Source organism: Trachurus japonicus, unplaced genomic scaffold, assembly GCF_045865225.1.
Source record: "Trachurus japonicus isolate A0001 unplaced genomic scaffold, Traja_1.0 AP029833.1".
Classification (NCBI taxonomy): Eukaryota; Metazoa; Chordata; class Actinopteri; order Carangiformes; family Carangidae; genus Trachurus; species Trachurus japonicus.
This window is the reverse complement of record NW_028219966.1, coordinates 24,164-43,027: the sequence shown is the minus strand read 5'-3', so window position 1 is coordinate 43,027 and position 18,864 is coordinate 24,164. Positions and strand designations below refer to the sequence as shown.

The 18,864-nt window shown below is 42.0% G+C and overlaps 2 protein-coding genes across 2 annotated transcripts; one reads left to right on the top strand and one right to left on the bottom strand.

Moving 5' to 3' along the window:
- Positions 1–212: 212 nt before the first annotated feature.
- On the top strand, positions 213–16,044 carry LOC146960915 (kynureninase-like). The gene is made up of 8 exons (XM_085771940.1): positions 213–409; positions 487–585; positions 881–954; positions 1,047–1,099; positions 1,180–1,265; positions 1,896–2,126; positions 2,678–2,796; positions 15,984–16,044. Exons 1-8 carry the CDS (start codon positions 221–223, stop codon positions 16,027–16,029), a joined length of 897 nt encoding a protein of 298 aa, XP_085628066.1. The 5' UTR covers positions 213–220; the 3' UTR covers positions 16,030–16,044.
- Positions 4,206–13,160, bottom strand: LOC146960916 (NLR family CARD domain-containing protein 3-like). Its single transcript, XM_085771941.1, has 6 exons — positions 12,926–13,160; positions 6,754–8,551; positions 5,616–5,789; positions 5,350–5,523; positions 5,136–5,182; positions 4,206–4,999 (listed from the first exon to the last, which is right to left on the bottom strand). Exons 1-6 carry the CDS (start codon positions 13,137–13,139, stop codon positions 4,443–4,445), a joined length of 2,964 nt encoding a protein of 987 aa, XP_085628067.1. The 5' UTR covers positions 13,140–13,160; the 3' UTR covers positions 4,206–4,442.
- Positions 16,045–18,864: the final 2,820 nt, after the last annotated feature.

Below are 18,864 nucleotides of genomic sequence, written 5' to 3'. Positions count from 1 at the left end.
GTGGTGATTGTGCAGGTCACAACTTGTCCACAAGAGCGTTTTGGAGTTTTGGGATTTTGTATTTGATGAGTTTGATGAGGGAAACCAAGAAATTCCCTTAGCGTCCATAGCATAGCCCTGCTCCCCTCCGCCGTTCTAAAAATAGCTTACAACGACAAATAAAGTTAACGAACCTACTGCTATGACTATAGCGATTATGGCAATGGGCCAATTTGCCAAAATGTTGAACTATCCCTTTAAAAATGGGATGCTTCCTGCTCAGGGAGAAGACACTCTGAGGACAGAGGACATCCTGGACATGATTGAGAAGGAGGGCGACTCCATCGCTGTGGTGATGTTCAGTGGAGTGCAGTATTACACCGGCCAGCTGTTCAACATGGCTGCCATCACTGAGGCTGGTCACAGGAAGGTACGACTCACATGAAGGAGACACAGTAACTGACAGACTGTGGCTACAGCCCATAACCCTGCTTGTGTGTTTGTCAGGGCTGTTACGTGGGGTTCGACTGTGCCCACGCTGCAGGAAACGCAGAGTTGAAGTTACATGACTGGGGAGTGGACTTTGCCTGCTGGTGCTCCTACAAGGTCAGCTGACCTCACCTGCTCTCTGAGCGTCATACTGATACTACTCATGTTTTTTTTTTGAGAGAGAAAAAATAAAAGTATTCTATGACTTATTGATGAAGGAAAAATATGGTTGCCCTTTCTGCAGCAGGTCAACAAGGTGCCAAATACAGTGATAGTATGTCCTTACCTCTTTTTTACACTTCCCACACAAGGGGGAGATCTGGGCATTTACTTTGTTTAGAAGGTGAGGGGTGCATTGTATACTGCTCATGTTTGGTGACTGTGACCACACGAGTGTCTCTGTCTCTGTCAGTATCTCAACTCAGGTGCTGGTGGTCTGGCTGCAGCGTTTGTCCATGAGAAACATCAACACACCATCAGACCGGCGTGAGAACTCTGTGTTATCAACATGAGTTATTATCAGTTGGAAGGTGTCCATGCTTCTAAAACCAGTGTCTGTCTCTGTCTCTGTCCCTCAGGTTGGTGGGATGGTGGGGCCATGACCTGAAAACACGCTTCCAGATGAATAACAGTAAGGAAAACACTGGTGTTGTTAGTGATGTGTTTGCTGCCATCTAGTGTTACATCTCTGTTACTTGTGTCTTCCTTCAGTGTTGGAGCTGCAGCCCGGTGTGAGCGGCTTCAGACTGTCCAACCAGCCCGTCCTGCTGGTCTGCCCCCTGCAGGCCAGCTTAGAGGTACTGCAGTCTGGTTGTTCACCTTTACATTTCTTTCTTTCTTTCTTTTTATTTATTCCAACCAAAGCAATTTCACAATTTGACAATATCATCACAACATTTCTTCCACTGGTTGGAAGGGAGCAGGGAGAAGATACATCTTATATTGCCTGCCCCTCATTCAATATCCAATTTTCCAAGTAATCTGTCACTGAGCAACATTCTTGCTATAAAACATACAAAACAAAGGAAACAAAATGACAACAACCAACTTATCTGTTAGTCACTGAGCACACTGTAGTCTTACGATAATGTAAACAAGACAATAATGAAAACAAAAAACAGCATTATAAGAATCATTGGCTACATTTATCATAATTTCTGATTGCTATTTCCTTAAGCATTTTCTTGGCTTGGAATACATTAGTACAAGTCTTCAATTCATTACTTTGAGAGTTCCATAGTTTGACTCCAAACTCCAGCAAACGGATGTTTAAAATGAAACTTCCTCCTTTCTTCTTCATCCTCTGATCTAAGAACAAACAATTGTTGTATACTTTCTGGCAATATTCTATTTTTTGCTTTATACATCACACCCATTTCTATGGGTTCTAAATCAGTAAGTAATGAATGAATGAATTGTTCTGGCAGGTCTTCAACCTGACCAGCATGCAGGCGTTACGCAGGAAGTCCCTCCTGCTGACCGGTTACCTAGAGTACCTGATCCAGCATTACTACGCCGAGGACCCCACCCAGCCCCACAAGCCCCACGTCCACGTCATCACGCCCTCCGACCCCCAGCAGAGAGGCTGCCAGCTGTCGCTCTGCTTCTCTGTCCCCATCAGGACGGTGTTCCAGGAGTTGGAGAAGAGGGGCATCGCTGTGAGTAGAGACACCATGTGGACTGTGGAGTGGTATTATTTTTATTTGCAGTCTTTGTCCCTGGTCAGGCTAAAAAAAGGATAAAAGATACTGAATACAATAAGTGCAATAATACAAATACATTTAGATCAAGAAATTGCACAAATTAAATACATTAAACATTAGTAAAATGCTGTATTGACAGTGACTTGAAGAAGTTAATGTTCACATGTCTGCTGCTGCTTAAGCCAATGTTTAGCTCTAGCACTAAACATCTTTGATTCTGTTTGGGATTTGATTTCTGGTGGTAAAGAATTCCATAGTTGTGTCCCCAGCACTGAAAGGGATGATTGACCGAATGTTGTCCTGCATCTTCGAATTTTACAGTTTTGCTTGCTCATGCTCCTTGTCATTGTCCCACAGTTGTCTGATTTAGTAAAAATCTGTCCATTGACACACTTAAAAACAACTTTCAAAAAAGAGAATTTCATAAAATTAGAAAAAGATAACAATAGGAGTAGGAGTTGGTAAGTGCAGTGTGGTGACGTTGTGTTGTTGTCTCTGTGCGGCAGTGCGACATGAGGGAGCCCAGCGTGCTGCGAATCGCTCCGGTGCCGCTCTACAACACCTTCACTGATGTTCACCGGTTCATAGAAGCTCTGGGACTGGCCCTCGCCGCCGGCAACAACCAGTGAGAACTGTTACCTCATGGTGGTCTTCACGTGGTGTGTGTGTGTGTGTGTGTGTTCAATAAAGGTTCTGGGCTTCATTTGGTGGTGGTGTGTGTTGTCTGTTCACCAAGGCTGGATGGTCTGTCACCTGGACTTTGGGTACCAACAATTGTCTATTATATATACATACTGTATCTCACAAAAGTGACTACACCCCTCACATTTTTGTAAATATTTTATTAAATCTTTTCATGGGACAACACTGAAGATATGACACTTTGATACAATGTAAAGTAGTCGTTGTACAGTTTGTGTAACAGTGTAAATTTGCTGTCCCCTCAAAATAACTCAACACACAGCCATTAATGTCTGAACCACTGGCAACAAAAGTGAGTACACCCCTAAGTGAAAATGTCCAAATTGTGCCCAAAGTGTCATTTTTTTTGTGGCTACCATTTTTTCCAGCACTGCCTCAACTGTCTTGGGCATGGAGTTCACTAGAGCTTCACAATAGTGGAAGAGGTTTCCAGTTGCCACTGGAAACCTCTTCCACTCCTCCATGATGACATCACGGAGCTGGTGGATGTCAGACACCTTGTGCTCCTCCACCTTCCATGTGAGGACGTCCCACAGATGCTCAATAGGGTTTAGGTCTGGAGACATGTTGGACAGTCCATCACCTTTACCCTCAGTGTCTTCAACAAGGCAGTAGTCGTCTTGGAGGTGTGTTTGGGGTCGTTATCATGTTGGAATACTGACCTGGGCCCAGTTTCTGAAGTATCAAAGTATTGTATTGTATCAAAGTGTCATATCTTCAGTGTTGTCCCATCTAAAGATATAATAAAAATATTTACAAAAATGTGAGGGGTGTACTTTTGTGAGATACTGTATGTACGTATATGTATATATACACACACACATTATGTACAGTATGTGTATACATATATACCGTGTATATAGAGTGTGTGTTTATACACTCAATATACTACATACGTATATGTGTGTATGTGTGTGTTATGTGTATATATACACTGGACATACACAGCAGATATATGTGCTGTATGTGCATATATAATGAGTCTACACAAGTCTGACAGACCTCAGACTCAAAGGGAAACATAAGGAGTTCAGAAGGGTATTATTATTAATATAATATAATTATTATACTATAATTCATAAGGCAATCCCTCCTCTGTGTCCTCACACTGATCCATGCACATCAACTGACATGTCCATCATGTGATCATGTGTTGGTGCTTCTCTATTTCAGTGAGGAAAGCTGCTGCACTCTTAGTCTCAGTCCACTAGATGGAGATGCAGTGAAGTGATTGTGAACCACAGGACCAGAGAGGCTGATGTGGGGTGAGTCAGTCTCTCGTAGATCTGTTAAACCAGGCAGCAAAAAGGTGAAGACAATGTTTAGTTCCATTAAACTTTATTGGCAAACTCACGTGAGCTTCTTTGAAAAGACAAAGAAGAAAATAATAATGAGAGTCACCAACATGTTTATCCTGTAACAATCAAAGGAAGAAGAGGGAGTTTACAAAAATCATTTAGAAGAGTCTGAAAATGAACTGATTTAAATGATACATCAGAATATGTGTGAGTGACAGAGACAGACATGAAGCGACTGAACTGTCTGTTCAACAGTGAGAATGATTCTCTGCTACACTGAACACAGAGACACTGAGGAACCAGGAGAAAACCCGAACCCAGGATACAGAGGTTCAGTGAAGGTGGTGTTGAAGGTGTGGAGGTGGATCAGTGAGTCAGAGGAGACTCTGTAGAAGGACAGAGTACCAGCAGGACAGTCCACATACACTGCAACTCTGACAGAGGAAGAGAAGAAGAGGGAGTGCAACATGGAGCGGATGGTGGAGGAGATGAATGTTCCTTTGTTATTGTGATGGGCAGTGTAACCACCATCACAGAAGCTCAGACTCCAGGACTGATCATTCCCTTCAAACAAACAGTCTGTGCTGTCTCCTTTCCTGCTGATTCCTCTGTAACTCACTGCTGTACAACCCTCTCCTCTCCACTCCACCTCCCAGTAACAGCGATCACTCAGCTGAGTTTTACACAGCAGCTGAGGCCTCAAGTCAAATCTGTCTGGGTGATCAGGATATGGATAAACCTGTTTCCCACGTGATGCCTCTCTTCTGTCGTCAGACACTTTGATCGTTCTGTTCACTGTGTTTGGGTTGATTGTGAGTTGACAGGAATCTGATGGAGAGAACAAGACACAGCTGCAGTTATTTGATCAGTTATTGAAAGTTTGATAAAGACAGTGGTGTGACTGTGTGAAAAAGGGTTAAATGTGCTGCTTTATTTCCATGAATCAATGTAGAAACACACTTACACTTCCTTAGACCTGGTTTTAACCATTTGACTCCACCAGGCTTCACCCTTAAAGAGGAAGAGAAGAAGGAAGTTAGAGTCTTCATGTTGTGATGATATAGAGCAGGAGGAGACGAGGAGGAAACACCGCATCACTTTGTCCAATAGTAAAGTGCGCATCTGCATGAAGTGCCCCTCCTCCATTAGAAGTGTGTGCGGTTGCAGCCTCTCCATACCTGAGGGTGTCCAGTCTCCAGTCTGGATCCTGCAGTCCGGCCGACAGCAGCTTCACCCCTGAGGCTCCTGGATGGTTGTAGCTCAGGTCCAGCTCTCTCAGATGGGAGGGGTTGGAGCTCAGAGCTGAGGCCAGAGAAGCACAGCCTTCCTCTGTGACCAGACATCCTGACAGACTGGAGACACAACAACACACAGAAAACCCTCTGTCAACACCTGGAGGTATGTTAAAGTGTCAGATTAGATCAACAGCTGGATGGATCCTCACCTGAGAGTCTCCAGCCTACAGTGTGGACTCTCCAGTCCACCAGACAGGACCTTGACCCCTGAGTCCTGCAGGTTATCGTTAGTCAAGTCCAGGTGTCTGAGACTAGAGGACTGGGAGCTGAGGACTGAAGACAGAGGTTCACAGCTTCTTTCTGAGAGGTTGCAGCAGCTCAGTCTGAAGACATGATCATGAACAAGAAGACACATAACATCTGTGTTAAACTGTGACCTTCAATAAGGAGACCTGACAAGCCAACACTAGAAAACAGTGGTGTCCGTTTTTGCTGCAGTTCATTGGGGAACAACAAACTAACAACAATCAAAATACTCAGATGGACCAAAGTCAACTCTGCTCGGCTCTTAAACAGGTTGAGCCAGCAGCAGGTTATTGTGACTAAACTAAACTAAGTCAGTTAACAAAAGTGCAATAATCTAATTCAGTTTATCACACCATGGACAAGTTCTTGTTGATTAACCAGATTTTACATTTGTTACATTTCAAGCAAACAGTAACTTGATCTAACCTTAGGGTCTCTAGTTTATATTGTGGACTCTCCAGTCCACCAGATAGCAGCTTCACCCATGAGTCCTGCAGGTTGTTGTTACTGAGGTCCAGTTCTTTCAGACCAAAGGACTGGGACAGAGCTTCACCGCTTCTCTCTGAGAGGTTACAGCCACTCAGTCTGAGGACATCATAGACAAGAAGACAGGTGACACTTGGGCCTTGGACAACATGTCTTTAACTGTGATGACCTTCAATTATGAGACTGAGAAAACAGTGTTGTCAGTTTTTGTTCATTAACCAGAGTTCATATTTGTTCTACTTCAAACAAACAGTAACTTGATCTCACCTGAGAGCCTCCAGTCTACAGTGTGGACTCTCCAGTCCACCAGACAGGACCTTGACTCCTGAGTCTGGCAGGCTGTTGTTACTCAGGTCCAGGTGTCTGAGACTAGAGGACTGGGAGCTGAGGACTGCATACAGAACTTCACAGCTTTTCTCTGAGAGGTTACAGCCGGTCAGTCTGAAGACATGATCATGAGGAATTAAAGAACAAAAGAAGTTCATTTTATCTACCGTTGAAATAGATGCGCCCTTGTGTTATATGATGAATAAATTCAACTATCTCTACACTTACAGAGCTTTTCCATAAGCTTTGACTGTTGGCAAGAGCCTTAGAAGAGCCTCCTCTGAAGCAGGAAAATTAGTCATGTCAAACACTTGTGGATCTTTTTCTGACAGTAAGATGAAGCCCACAGCTGACCATTGAGCAAGAGACATTTTATCTGCAAAAAGTTGTCCTGACTTCAGGGACCGTTGGATTCGCTTTACTAGAGAACGATCACCCAGTTCATTCAGACAGTGGAACAGGTTGATGGTTTTCTCTGCAGTGAGGCTCTCTTCAATCTTCTTCTTGATGTACCGGACTGTTTCCTGATTGGTCAGGGAGTCACTTCCTGTGTGTGTCAACAGACCCTGTAGGACGGTCTGATTGGCCGGCAGGGAAAGACCCAAGAGGAAGCGGAGGAACAAGTCCAGGTGTCCATTTGGACTCTTTAAGGCCTCGTCCACAGCGCTCTGGTAGAAACGTACTGATTCAGGTTTTTCTCTAGAGACTTTAAACCATGAAGATGGTGGTGGTTCTTCTGACAGCAGATTGACTCCAGTGTTGATGAAGGTCAGATGGACATGAAGAGCAGCCAGGAACTCCTGAACACTCAGATGGACAAAGCAGAACACCTTGTCCTGGTACAGGCCGCTCTCCTCTTTAAAGATCTGTGTGAACACTCCTGAGTACACTGAGGCTGCTGTGATATCGATGCCACACTCTGTCAGGTCTGATTCATAGAAGATCAGGTTTCCTTTCTGCAGCTGCTCAAAAGCCAGTTTTCCCAGAGACTCAATCATCTTCCTGCTCTCTGGACTCCAGTGTGGATCTGTCTCAGCTCCTCCATCATACTTGATGTTCTTCAGTTTCAGTTGAACCACCAGGAAGTGGATGTACATCTCAGTCAGGGTCTTGGGCAGCTCTCCTCCCTCTCTGGTCTTCAACAGCTCCTCCAGAACTGTAGCAGTGATCCAGCAGAAGACCGGTATGTGGCACATGATGTGGAGGCTCCGTGATCTCTTGATGTGGGAGATGATCCCTCTGGCCTGCTCTTCATCTCTGAACCTCTTCCTGAAGTACTCCTCCTTCTGTGGGTCCGTGAACCCTCTGACCTCTGTTACCATGTCAATACACTGAGGAGGGATCTGATTGGCTGCTGCAGGTCGTGTGGTTATCCAGAGGCGAGCAGAGGGAAGCAGGTTCCCCCTGATGAGGTTGGTCAGCAGCACGTTGACTGAGGTGGACTGTGTCACATCAGTCAGGATCTCAGTGTTGTGGAAGTCCAGAGGAGGTCGACACTCATCAAGACCATCAAAGATGAAGACGACCTGGAACTGATCAAACCTGCAGATTCCTGCTTCTTTGGTTTCAATGAAGAAGTGATGAACAAGTTCCACCAAGCTGAACTTTTTCTCTTTCAGCACATTCAGCTCTCTGAAGGTGAAGGGAAATGTGAAGTGTATGTCCTGGTTGGCTTTGTCTTCAGCCCAGTCCAGTGTGAACTTCTGAGTTAGGACTGTTTTCCCAATGCCAGCCACTCCCATTGTCATCACTGTTCTGAGTGGTTGGTCTCTTTCAGGTGGGGCTTTAAAGATGTCTTCTTGTCTGATGGTTATTTCTGGTCTGTCTGGTCTTCTGTACACTGTTTCAATCTGTGTAACCTCATGTTCACCATTGACCTCTCCAGCCCCTCCCTCAGTGATGTAGAGCTCTGTGTAGATCTGGTTTAGAGAGGTTGTGTTTCCTGCTTTAGAGATCCCCTCAAACACACACTGGAACTTCTTCTTCAGATTGGATTTGAGTTTATATTGACAAACTGTAATGGGTCCTGAATGAGGTAAATCATTAAGAAAATGTGATCAAATTATTCCTGTGGAGAATAACTCCATGAACATATGTAAATACACTTCTTTTTTCAGTCAGTAGTTCTCTTCCTTTTAATATTTTTTTTATTTTGTATCGTTGGAAAGCCTGATTAGTCACCTTTACAATGAGGTACAACTTGTAAGGATCGTGTATCTGTAGCGGCGTGCCCCCCCAAAATGTGGCAAAATCCCCTGCAATACTCTCCTGTTGGTGTTCACCCTTGTTTTGTGTTACTTGGTGGATTGGATGGTTGCACACCCCCAGAGTAATAAGGGAAAAAAACACACTTTGTCCTCACAACAATGGTCAGACACACCTGGATTAATCAGTTTGTCCAATAATGTAAGACAGGAAATAAAGGAGCTGGCTTAAGTTCAGGAAGTAGTGGAGCTGTGCATGAAGCCCATTGGGTTGAGGTCTGCCAAGGCAGGCCACTCCATCCTCTCCACTCCCAAATTCAGGAGGTCCTCTGTGATGATCCTGAGTCTGTGGGGAAAAGTGTTGTCATCCTTGATGATGGAATTAGGTGTGAGATCCTGGCTCCAGAAACTCATTCAGATATCTCATTGCATTGAGATTGCCTTCAGGGATGAGAAGTTATGTTTTGTTGTAGTTGTACCTTGTTGTAAAGGTGACTAATCAGGCTTTCCAGTTATATAAAATACAACAGTCAAAAACAAAGAAAAACACGCACTCTCCAACAAAACTCTCAGGAACAAACTAAAGAGGTGCACGGCCAAAAGATCAACTTAAAGAAACAAAAGAAAGGCCAGCAGCACTCGTGTCCTTCTCATTGTCTTTTATTTCATACTGCGTCGGCGCTTAGCACAGACCGGTTTCGACAACGTCTTCCTCAGTGTGCAAAATGCACCAGGAAATGATGCATTTAAGTACTCTCAGGTGTGGTTAATCACTTGATTGATCAGTATAAACATTCAAGGCAGGTACCACATTAAAGGCATTTAGAAAAATAGAAATATATAGAAAAATGTAACAATACATAGAAAAACAACAAATATTACAAGCAGATCCACAGGTAAATCGATCCATTAAAAAAACTTTAGGTCAGCCATTATACTAAAAAGAGACAAAGCATGACAGCACAGTGAAGACATAAAGTGCTGAAAAAGCCGTAGCTCCCTCCATGTATAACATAATCATCCAGTATAGACAACGTAATCATCCAGTACATAAGATCCAGTATATAAAAAATACAAATGAACGTCCAGTGTCACAATGAATGACCTACTGGACACAAAATAGAAAATACAGATTCCAACATATACTCCATGAGACCCCCATCATCCACATCATAGATGAAAACTTTTATCAACAATATACATGTGAAAACTTTACCAACAATATGCACACAGTAGAAAACTTTACCGACACATATTATAGAAAACATCCCAACAATAACTCTTCATTCATCCCTTTAGGGTACTCAGTCTGTAACATGTGTATCCAAAATGCTTCTCGTTGCAGTAAAACTCTTTCCCTGTCTCCCCCTCTACTCAAAGGTTTCACTTCTTCTATGCCCTGAAATCTCAATGAGCATACATCATGGCCCGCACTGTTAAAGTGTCTCGCCACAGAAGACTTTTCATCAGAATTTCTAATACTACTCTTATGTTCTGAAATGCGAGTTCTGAGCTCTCTTTTCGTCTTCCCAACATAACAGAGGCCGCATGGACATTTTAGAAGATACACAACAAATTTAGTTCTACAGGAAATCCTGCTTTTTATAGGGAATTTACGACCTGAGTGAGGATGGGAGAAATATTCACCTTTAATAATAGCATTACATTGAACACAGTTACGACACGAGAAATTACCCTTGGGAAGAGATGATAGAAAATGTTGAGGACGAATAAAACAATCAGCTCTAACTAATTTGTCTCTTAAATTAGGAGCACGTTTATGAGCAAAAGTGGGGGTCTCCTGAAACACATGACCAATATGAGGATCACTCTTTAAAATATACCAGTGCTTCCTAATACAATTTTTAAGATCAACAGTAATGTTAGAAAACGTAGTGGCACATACTAAGCCTGGGGACTTAGAGGAACGAACACTTGATTTAAACAAAGACTTCCTATCTAAATTTCTTACCTTGATCAAAGATTGATCAAGAATTTTTTTATCGTATCCTTTCGCTAAAAAGCGATTACATAGTTCCCCAGCTTGTTCCTCAAAAACAACACAGTTTGTACACAAATGTACCACATACTGAAGGTTTAGAAGCGTTGAAACATTTTTTGGATCATAGAGAATCCCTTACTCCTCCTACTGATTTCTTGGTTAAAATGACTGAACTGATCCTCAAGAGAAACTATTTTAAATTTGAGGATTCATATTATTTACAACTTCAAGGTGTTCCTATGGGTTCAGCCAGTTCACCTAACCTAAGCAATCTCTTTATGGGTAAATTTGAGGAGGATTTTGTCTATAATAATAATCCGTTTCTCCCTTTTATTGTGTGTTGGTTTCGGTATATTGATGATATTTTTTTCATTTTTTCGGGTACATCTGCTCAACTTGAAGAATTTAATGTATACATTAACTCGAGGATGCCATCTATTAAGTTTTCACTTGAATTTAGTCAGGACAATGTCTCTTTTCTTGATGTGAAGGTAGTTAAAAATGAACACTTGAACACTAGCGTATATAGGAAGAAGACCGATACTAATAGTTTTTTGGACTACACCAGCTTCCATCCACCTGCTCTTAAAAAAGGTCTCCCATATAGTCAGTTATTACGGGTCAGAAGGATTTGCAATACAGATGTTGTTTTTGAGGAACAAGCTGGGGAACTATGTAATCGCTTTTTAGCGAAAGGATACGATAAAAAAATTCTTGATCAATCTTTGATCAAGGTAAGAAATTTAGATAGGAAGTCTTTGTTTAAATCAAGTGTTCGTTCCTCTAAGTCCCCAGGCTTAGTATGTGCCACTACGTTTTCTAACATTACTGTTGATCTTAAAAATTGTATTAGGAAGCACTGGTATATTTTAAAGAGTGATCCTCATATTGGTCATGTGTTTCAGGAGACCCCCACTTTTGCTCATAAACGTGCTCCTAATTTAAGAGACAAATTAGTTAGAGCTGATTGTTTTATTCGTCCTCAACATTTTCTATCATCTCTTCCCAAGGGTAATTTCTCGTGTCGTAACTGTGTTCAATGTAATGCTATTATTAAAGGTGAATATTTCTCCCATCCTCACTCAGGTCGTAAATTCCCTATAAAAAGCAGGATTTCCTGTAGAACTAAATTTGTTGTGTATCTTCTAAAATGTCCATGCGGCCTCTGTTATGTTGGGAAGACGGAAAGAGAGCTCAGAACTCGCATTTCAGAACATAAGAGTAGTATTAGAAATTCTGATGAAAAGTCTTCTGTGGCGAGACACTTTAACAGTGCGGGCCATGATGTATGCTCATTGAGATTTCAGGGCATAGAAGAAGTGAAACCTTTGAGTAGAGGGGGAGACAGGGAAAGAGTTTTACTGCAACGAGAAGCATTTTGGATACACATGTTACAGACTGAGTACCCTAAAGGGATGAATGAAGAGTTATTGTTGGGATGTTTTCTATAATATGTGTCGGTAAAGTTTTCTACTGTTTGCATATTGTTGGTAAAGTTTTCACATGTATATTGTTGGTAAAAGTTTTCATCTATGATGTGGATGATGGGGGTCTCATGGAGTATATGTTGGAGTCTGTTTTTTCTATTTTTTGTCCAGTAGGTCATTCATTGTGACACTGGACGTTCATTTGTATTTTTTATATACTGGATCTTATGTACTGGATGATTACGTTGTCTATACTGGATGATTATGTTATACATGGAGGGAGCTACGGCTTTTTCAGCACTTTATGTCTTCACTGTGCTGTCATGCTTTGTCTCTTTTTAGTATAATGGCTGACCTAAAGTTTTTTTAATGGATCGATTTACCTGTGGATCTGCTTGTAATATTTGTTGTTTTTCTATGTATTGTTACATTTTTCTATATATTTCTATTTTTCTAAATGCCTTTAATGTGGTACCTGCCTTGAATGTTTATACTGATCAATCAAGTGATTAACCACACCTGAGAGTACTTAAATGCATCATTTCCTGGTGCATTTTGCACACTGAGGAAGACGTTGTCGAAACCGGTCTGTGCTAAGCGCCGACGCAGTATGAAATAAAAGACAATGAGAAGGACACGAGTGCTGCTGGCCTTTCTTTTGTTTCTTTATATAAAATACAACACCAATTGGTATTATTAAAGAGGAGAAATGATTGACTGAAAAAACGTTTCCACACTTTTTTTTAGGAGTGTAGGAATCCTCTTACTGCTCTGCAGACAATCGGCCAGCTCCTCCTGCTTCATTCTCCTCAGGAAGTTCACTGTGATCTTCACTAATGCCTCTCTGCTGCTCCTTTTCTGCTCTTCATCCTCACTGTCCAACACCTCCTCATCTTCCCCCTGACTCTCTGAGCATTCTGGGTAATCTGGACTCAGAGAATTTTGGATCTTCTTCAGCTCGTTCTTGACAAAAGTGACCATGTTCTCCTCCAGCAGCTGGAACAGAAACTCTATGAGTGACAGCATCAAACTAAAACCATGGAGCCAAACATCAGATCCATGTTGGACAGACTGCTTTCAAAGTGCAGCATGGAGATGATGGTGAACACAACAGATGTAACAGCAGCTGATGGACATGTACTCGCCTTAAATATGAAGTCCAGGTGTGTCTGATGCTGCTGGGCAGACTGAGCACTGGGAACCTCTGAGCTCTCCTGGTCCACTCTGTGAAGGAACCATAAAGAGCTTACATCATGTCTGTCCACACAGAGACGCACACAAGCTGAACAGGTCCACAAAGTCAGATTTTATGTGTGGATGTTCACAACACACAGAGACACTTTGACCTCAGACCTGGTCCAACAACATGCCCACAAACTGGTCATTTTCTGAGCTGAGTCTTACATCTGATCAGATGATCCTCGTCCTTTAAAGTAAATGATCCAGTCGTGTGATCGGTTGCTCACAGACTGACAGCTGGGTTCAGGAGAGTCTGGTTTCTGCAGCTGGATTCTGAAACAACACCACAACTGATAAATATGTTGGATCAAAACATTGTGAATCTTTTAAAGGGATAGTTCAACATTTTGGCAAATTGGCCCATTGCCATAATTGCTATAGGATATAGGTTTTAGGAGTAGGTTTGTTACCTTTAATTGTAGGTACAAGCTATTTTCTATTTTTCTAGGGGTAACAAGCGTACTCCTAAAACTATATAGCAATTGGCCAATTTGCCAAAAAGTTGAAATATCTCTTTAATCAAAACAGAAGTTCTGACCTTCCATCCACAAATTGACTGACATCAATAGGACGATCCATGGAGTGGTTACTCGTCATGGACACTGAGCTGGGTCCAGGAGAGTCTGGTTTCTGCAGCTGGCTTCTGAAACAATACAACTGATAAATGTGCATGTTGGATCAAAATGGATGAAAACATTGTTGATCTCTTAATAAAACCAGAAGTTCTGACCTTCCATCCACAGGTTGACTGACATCAATAGGACGATCCATGGAGTGGTTACTCCTCATGGACACTGAGCTGGGTTCAGGTTCAGATTCAGGGTCAGGTTTTGGTCCAGGCTCAAGTCTAGAGAGTGGTGCGTCTCTGTTGCAAACACACACACACAGCTTTTAATGCAAGTAATAATTATGGAGCAATGATGAGTCATGGACATGTAGAGAGCCTCGTCTGACCTTTGACCCCTGGTCTGGCTCTCATGTTCCCCACTCAAAGTGGTTTTAGAGGGAGGGGCTCCCTCTGCTGTGTCCTCACACTGATCCATGCTGCTGAGTTCACATCCACATCATCTCACACACACTTTGTAGCTTCACCTGCATTGGAAACACACTTCATTCATGTGCATGTCAACTGATGTGTCCAGCTGCTCCGCCACTGATTGGCCTTTCTACTGTGTGAAACTTTCAGTGTGAGGAAGAGGAAGCTGTTGCACGTCTACTCTCAGTCCACTAGATGGAGCCACGGAGGTCAGACAGCAGGAGAGCTGCAGCGGTTCATCTCCACCTGCTGATTCAGGAGGGAAAAGTTGCACCCAGTCATCAGTAAGTGGAGCTACACAATCGTCTCTTCTTCTGCTCTTATTCCACATCCAGACAACATGGCTGACATGTTTACTGCTGTTACATCCATGGATCTATATACATCTATGGTTACATCAGTGGTTCCTAAACTGGGATAGGCCTACTTTTACCACCAGGTGTACATAGGAGGGTAGGCTATGCGTAAAAAATTTAAAACAAAGAACTTAATCTTGCATTACAAGGGGGTTTCCACAACCTTGTTCAATGAGTGAGAAAAGGTTTCAGGCCATTATGCATTTTTGTGTGCAAATGAACCCTGTTTGACAGCGTGAAACCTGACATAATGGTGCAGTTTGACTGTGAAAAGTTTGAGAATTACATACTGGTGACAGTCAGTGTTCCAGTCTGCTGGGTATAAAACAGGCTTTTAATTTGGAGGTCTCCATGTTTAGAGTTTTTCCCCCTTTCAGTACTTCTGAAACCATAATATAGAAATACAGTTCTTGTCACCTTGTTTTTCTAATGTGGTGAAATTTAGCTGAAATCTGCATGTATGTAATGTAGACCTGCGCTGTGGGCCTTTTCAACCCTCATGTCCACCTTAAACCACATTACACAGGAGCAGCAAGTAGGGAGTGCTCACTGGCTTCTGATAAAAAGTAATCCTAAAATCACTGTGTCACCATTGCCCAACCCATACTAAATATTTATTATATTAAACAACTTATCAAGTTATCAAAGTCCAGTCCAGCATCTCGACCAGGAACTGGTTTTATAGTTTTATTACAAACCATAAAAGCTCAGATGATCAACAGGATCTGTGTAGAAGTGTAGAAAACTGTGAAAAACACACAGTGACTGATCATGTGTCTTCACAAAAATCTTCTGTACTTGTTGACCAATCTAGATTCTCCAGTGTCCACATGGGGAGACTTTGTCCCAGACGAGACATCTTCTGACGTCCATGTCCAACAAACAAAACAAAACAAACAAACAGTAGCTCGTCTATGATTATCAGACATCAGGAACTGTTCCATTTAAAGGTCCACTTACTCTGATTGTTCTCTCTGCAGCTCTCTGGATCTGGACCAGGACCAGGTCTGTGGAGAAACCATGAGCTGAAGTCCTCTGCTTGGAGAATTTACCGGTCTTTAGTGTGTTCAGGCTGCTGTCACTGTAAAGCACTCTGAACCAGGTGAGGTTTTGGGGGTGGGGCAGTGTCTATTATCAAACCTGCAGCTCAAAGTTCAACAGATTTTAATGCGTGTATGGTTCCTGCTGTTTCAGTGTGAGGAAGAGGAAGCTGCACTTGTACTCTGAGTCCACCAGATGAAGCTGCAGTGAAGTGACTCTGAACCACAGGAGCAGAGATGGATGTGAGGTGAGTGATTCAGTCTAATGTTGAGTTTTAATGCTTCCGTAATAATGATATTAAATGTCATAGAAACTAATATGGAATTAAATAACACAAGTAATACTTGAGTAGTTTTACCTAAATACTTTATCCATGCTCAAAAGATCTGAAGCTGTCGGGCCTTTTAGTCTTCTAATAGTTTAATAGTGAATTCTGAAGCAGCAGTAAATGAACAACAGTAACGGGCATGGCTTCAATGAAATGATCTCAGGCAGACAGCCCTTCTGTTTGCTCTGTAAACAGTGACAGAGATTGTATAGATATTAATTTATCAGATTGATCAGGTAAAGTTGGTCCCATAGTTTCTACTGTGCTGTTGTCCAAAACAAACTGAAGAAATAACTCTAAGTAAATCAAAAGAAAGAGCTTTTAAAAGTATGTACTGGAAAACGTTAACAGTATCTGCGACATTTATGTTGTATGTGTCTATGAAACATAGTTGAGTATAAAGCAGCAGAAGTTCATCACAGGAAGATTCAAATCAGACATAATCCCAAAAACAGTTCAGAGACATCCTCAAGGTGACAGTCTTGGTAAAGTCTCCCCAAAATGAAAATAATTTAAACAAAATCACATCACTGATTAAGTTAAGAGTCAAACAAGGAGCTGATTCATGTAGAATGAGAGACTGATTTTGCTACAACACCACTTTACACTGTTTGTAACGTTAAAGACAAAGAGGATGAGTTGCTGTGTGCTATGAAGGCAAATTTCACCATTTTCTCATCATATAGACCACATTACGGTCAGACCTGGTCCAGGTCAAAAACCACTGTACGTAGACTTGTCAAATCTGGCCTAGGTTATCCTAAAGAGGCTAAACATTCATTATGATGATCAGGTAGAGTTGGTCCAACTGTGTTGTCCAAAACAAACCCATTCAATGTAAATGAAAAGAAAAAGCTTTTGAAAGTATGAATAGTGTACTGTAAAACTTTATTGTTAACATGTATGTAATGTAGCAGAATGTAAAAATGTAATTATAGTGTAAACAAAGATCTAAATCAGATGTAATTGATAAAATAGTTTATAGAGACATACCCAAAGTGACAGTTTTAGTAAAGTCTTCACAATGATGTTTGAGACTAGATTAAACAAAATCACATCACTGATCATGTGTAAGTTGAAATTCACATAAGGAGCTGGTTCATGTAGGACAAGATGCAGGTGTATCTGTGACTCCTGCCACACCATCTGGTTTACATACAAGAGTACTGTCAAATATAATAAAAATGGAGCTATTAGAAGCATTACAGAGCAGGACAAAGAGATTAAACACAGTGGAAAGAGTTGAAACAGTCCAGAGGGCTGAGAGATGCTTGTAGTGCATCCTGTGATGGAGGCAGTATGAAACAGGAGGAGCTCCTGTGCTGTGGTTGTGTTGTCTGCTTGGCTGAAGAAAAGCTTGACTGACAACATCACATGTCTACTGTGAGGCCTCTTATGAAAATTGTCCCTGTCTTGTTTTCTTTGTTGTAGGAAAACGTGCAGGACAGCCTGAAGACTTGAACATGCAAAAATTATGGCTTTTCACCTAATTTGATGGCAATAACTCTAACCATTGCAAGACAATCAACAGTTGAAAAATGAAAATGGACACTTTTGTTCGTATCAGAAACAAGGGTTAAGTGTTCCCTTTATTTCTTTGAGCAGTGTATATAAACAATTTATTGCATCTTTGCCTTATTGCTTGTTTTATTGTTTATGTATTTGACTGTCACAGACTCATTTACTCAAGATGTCTCCTTTAACACTCCAACGAGGTGACGTCCTCCAGGAGCCATGGAGCACAGATCTTACGTCTTTACTTCAGGTTTGGTTTTTATTTCATTTACAAACAACTTTACATTGTTTAACCTTGATCCCATCCCTGGTTTGTGCCATGAGCTTCACTGGGTAAGTCGGCCATCTTGTAGACCAGGCCATGTGGCTGCAGGTGTTTGTTCCAACCAAGCAGCAGAACACCAGATTGACTCAGTCAAAAGTGCTCTTGGTTGAAACAAACACCTGCAGCCACATGGCCTGGTCTACAAGATGGCCGACTTACCCAGTGAAGCACATGTCACAAACCAGAGATGGGTCTCAAGCATTTCCACACGATTAACATTGTTGAGTCTTCAATGTCTTCTTTGAACCAGGTGGTGAAGTTCTTCTGGACTCAAGGTGGACAGCAGCTCCTGAAAGAAACATGGACAAGCAGTGTTAGACAGGACTACCTGCAACTCATGCTGAATGTGTCCTTTGTCTTTCAGATTGAACAAGATGCAGGTAACTGTGTGACTATGTGTCTTGTGGAAGTAAATAAAGATTGCTGTGTGTATTCAACAGTATGCTTTGAGTGTTTCTTACCAAGTAGAGGTGGCAGTAGTAGAAGCACATGGTAGCCAGTCAGCTCAGGGTTGAAAACCTGCAAAAGAGACAAAGATAGAGTGAAACAAACACATCAAGTGAATAAAAACCTTAAGTAAAAGATGTAAGATGCCTGGTCTTTGAGCATAGTCGCTGTCGCTTCCGCTGCAGTGCAGAATGACTATTTGTAGGACACTGCTCCTCTGGTTGCTGCAGTTGATCGTCAGGACGGGAGTGAAGACACCTGTGCTCGGCCAATGGAGAAGCAGCTCCACCTTCCTGGAGGACGTCACCTCTTCAGCTCAACATTCAATCTGTGTTCTAACTATAGCCTAATCTTTATTTTGGCCACCTGTGTGGATGATGTCCTCAAGCAATAAGGCAAAGATGCAATAGACAGACACA